Here is a 3,048-nt window from a genome sequence, read left to right on the forward strand (position 1 = left end):
AATTTTTATTAATGTAAGTCATTATCAAAATATTGACAATCAATAAAATTGTAAAATTAAAGTGATAAATTAGCATAAAAAACCATTATATAATAACTATTATTTGTCATGATATTTTATTCTATTGCAATTCTATGAGTTTGTTTGGAAAGTTTTAAAAGTTATTTTTTTTAGTTTTTGATTTATAAAAAGTAGTAGTATTAATGTTTGATGCAATTTTTAAAATCAAATTATAACTTTCTAAGAAACTATTTATGTGAAAGAATCCTTAGTTGTTAAACCCTAGCACAGCTTCTCTCTTTCTTTCTCATTAAGACAAACCGCAAAGCTCTCTTGAGAGCCGCTGTCGTCGCCTCAGTCTAGGCCACAGTGGCCCTCCTATGCTCATGTTTCCTTTAACTTCTGCTTCCTTTAAGTTTTCTCTTTCTCCTCCTCTCTCTTTTTCCTTTGTCTCTTTTTTTTTCTGCCTCCATCCACACCACTCTGCCGCCTCTTTATCTCCTTTTCTCTTATCTCATTTCTCTTTGTTTTCTGCTGATTTTTTTTTTTTTACTTTCAAATATTTAGATTTGAGATCCAGATTTAGATCTAAAATAACTTTCTTTCATACCTGAGTTTAACTCTTGAATTCTTAATCTTATAACTCATATATATGTGATTTTTCCTGTTTTTGTGGTGATATTTTGATTCCCTTTATGATTGATGGTGGTGCTCTAATATTAATGATTTTTTCAGATCTTGAAGGAATATTCTACAAAGAAATAGTTTTATTAATTCAATTCATAGAAAAACTTCTAGAATCGAAGAATATTCATATCTATATAAAAAAGAAGAAGATATATTTTATTGGCTCGCAGCATATAGATTTAGAAACAAAAAAGATCGATCCTGATTGATTTCTGTTTCTACTTTTTAAAATTTTTAGTAATCAAATATTAGGGTTACTATCAGATTATAGTTCAATCTATAAGATATTTATCTTCTTATTATTTATATAAAATTGATATCTTTTCTATTTTTGTAAGTGCTGTTTGGCTTTTTTATGATTGAAAATTATTTTCTTTTATCAAAAAAAAATTATTTAAACACTTATAGAAAATTTTAAAAAACTGATTTTTCTTATATTTTAATATAATATTTATTATTTAATTTTTTTAAAATTTAATTAAGTTATTTATCCAAACTATTCTTATATATAGTATGGCATCAAATTAAACGATGATTGATGACGATGGAAACTAAAAATATACACTGAACATATATTTATCGTACACAGTAGTAGTGTTCAGATGAGACTCGCCAATAATAACAAAGGCAACTGACCAACACTTTCCAACATACAAAACAACGTCTTAAAACAATTACATGATGACAAGAACAACACATGCAATGCAACAATATTAACAATCATAATAGTAGAGCAAATTAAACCACACTCTAGAAGAAATTCTTAGCTAGATACTTCATCATAAATAAGATTTAGCATCTAACAAAAAATTTCTCATACAATATATATATATATCCGAAGAAATTTTTGTATGTTTCTAGAGCACGTTTAAGATATACTTCAGAAACATTCACAATCATCTATTTTTATTTATTTCACTCATCTTAAAATAAGTTTCATTTTTATTTCTTTGGATATACTAAAAAATTAATATATCAAAAACACAATATATGTATATTATGTCAAGATATCTCCATTTTTCAATACATCCAAAAACACATACATTTTAAGATGAGTGAGTGTAATGTTTGAAAATGACCTAAAAATTATATTTAAAAAAGACGTGATTGTGAAAGTTTCTAAAATTTGAATTAAATGTTTTCTAGAAACATGCAAGTATTTTTAAAGATAGAAACTCACGTACAGTTGTCTTCATCTAAAGTTGATAATTGAGAATCGTTAGATACATTTTTTCAACTAAGGATTCTCAACTGTTAACTTTACGTGAAGACAACTGTACGTAAATTTTTACTTTTTCTAAAAAATCGAAACCTAGTAATGATTTAAGGACATTGGAAGCCAGGAGGGACAGTTTTTTGGCATGCACTAAGGATCAATTCAAGTGTGATAGGCACATTCAAGTTGATTCCAAGCACATTGGCCTTAATTGCAGTGCAAAGGCAAAGTGCTGCTTCCAAATCAGCCAAACCCTTAATCAATGCACAACACTTGCTTGATGGTGGAGTCCCAATAATGATGTTAACAAGCCCTAAAAGGTCAGCACAAGCACCTAACTTTAGGGTATCTTTAGGGCATTTTTCTTGGGATGGTGGAGGTGGAGTTGGAGTTGGTGGACATGGAGTGGTAGGAGTTGGGGGTGTTGGTTTTGGTGACGGAGTCGGAGTTGGTGGTGTTGGTTTTGGTGACGGTGGCGGCGTCACCGGCGGCGAAGGTGGTGGAGTTGCTTTTTTTGGTGGGCAATTGGCATGAGTGAGTGTTGAGTAGGCTAAGAGAGAGAGCACCAAAATGGTGGCAATAACTTTGTTTGAAGCCATAGCAATAATAATAATAATAATAATAATGTTATTGTTTTTTGTTTTGAATAAGAAATTGTTGAGTGAGATAGATGGGTTTGCATTGGACCATTTTTAAAGACAAATTGTGAGGTTCTTGTTGGAAATCTGATTGGGTGGAAGAGAGAGTGAAAGGGTGTGATAACGTTCATCAATTTCCAGTTTGATCTTTTTTGTTTGTTTCTCAAAGAAATAATAATGGTTTAATGTGTACTCTTTTGGTTGTTTTAGATGACTCATCATATATATAGTTACATAATTGGTTATTCAGAAATGTACTTTTTTTAGTTATATAAATCCTTATTATTATTTTATTATATATATTGAATTTGACATGTATTTTTTTTAATAGTTGTTAGAGTATACTTTTTATAGAATAATGGATATTGACACTTTTATTTTATTAATTAATATATATAATGGATATGAATATATAAAATAACATAATGCATTGCATTTATATATTTTCCCTCTTACCTTATTCATACCCATATAGCCATGATATTTATTGAATTAGCTAATAATAAG

At 28.8% G+C, this 3,048-nt stretch overlaps 1 protein-coding gene across 1 annotated transcript; it reads right to left on the bottom strand.

Moving 5' to 3' along the window:
* Positions 1 to 1,234: 1,234 nt before the first annotated feature.
* LOC107463323 (14 kDa proline-rich protein DC2.15) lies at positions 1,235 to 2,567 on the bottom strand. Its single transcript, XM_016082110.3, has one exon. The coding sequence runs from the start codon at positions 2,500 to 2,502 to the stop codon at positions 2,011 to 2,013; it is 492 nt and encodes a 163-aa protein (XP_015937596.1). The 5' UTR covers positions 2,503 to 2,567; the 3' UTR covers positions 1,235 to 2,010.
* Between the last annotated feature and the right edge of the window lie 481 nt (positions 2,568 to 3,048).

This window comes from Arachis duranensis, chromosome 8 (assembly GCF_000817695.3).
Source record: "Arachis duranensis cultivar V14167 chromosome 8, aradu.V14167.gnm2.J7QH, whole genome shotgun sequence".
In the NCBI taxonomy this organism is placed as follows: domain Eukaryota; kingdom Viridiplantae; phylum Streptophyta; class Magnoliopsida; order Fabales; family Fabaceae; genus Arachis; species Arachis duranensis.

Bases quoted from the DNA above. Each gene is read 5' to 3' on its own strand.
- LOC107463323 (XM_016082110.3), bottom strand. From the start codon at position 2,502: ATGGCTTCAAACAAAGTTATTGCCACCATTTTGGTGCTCTCTCTCTTA.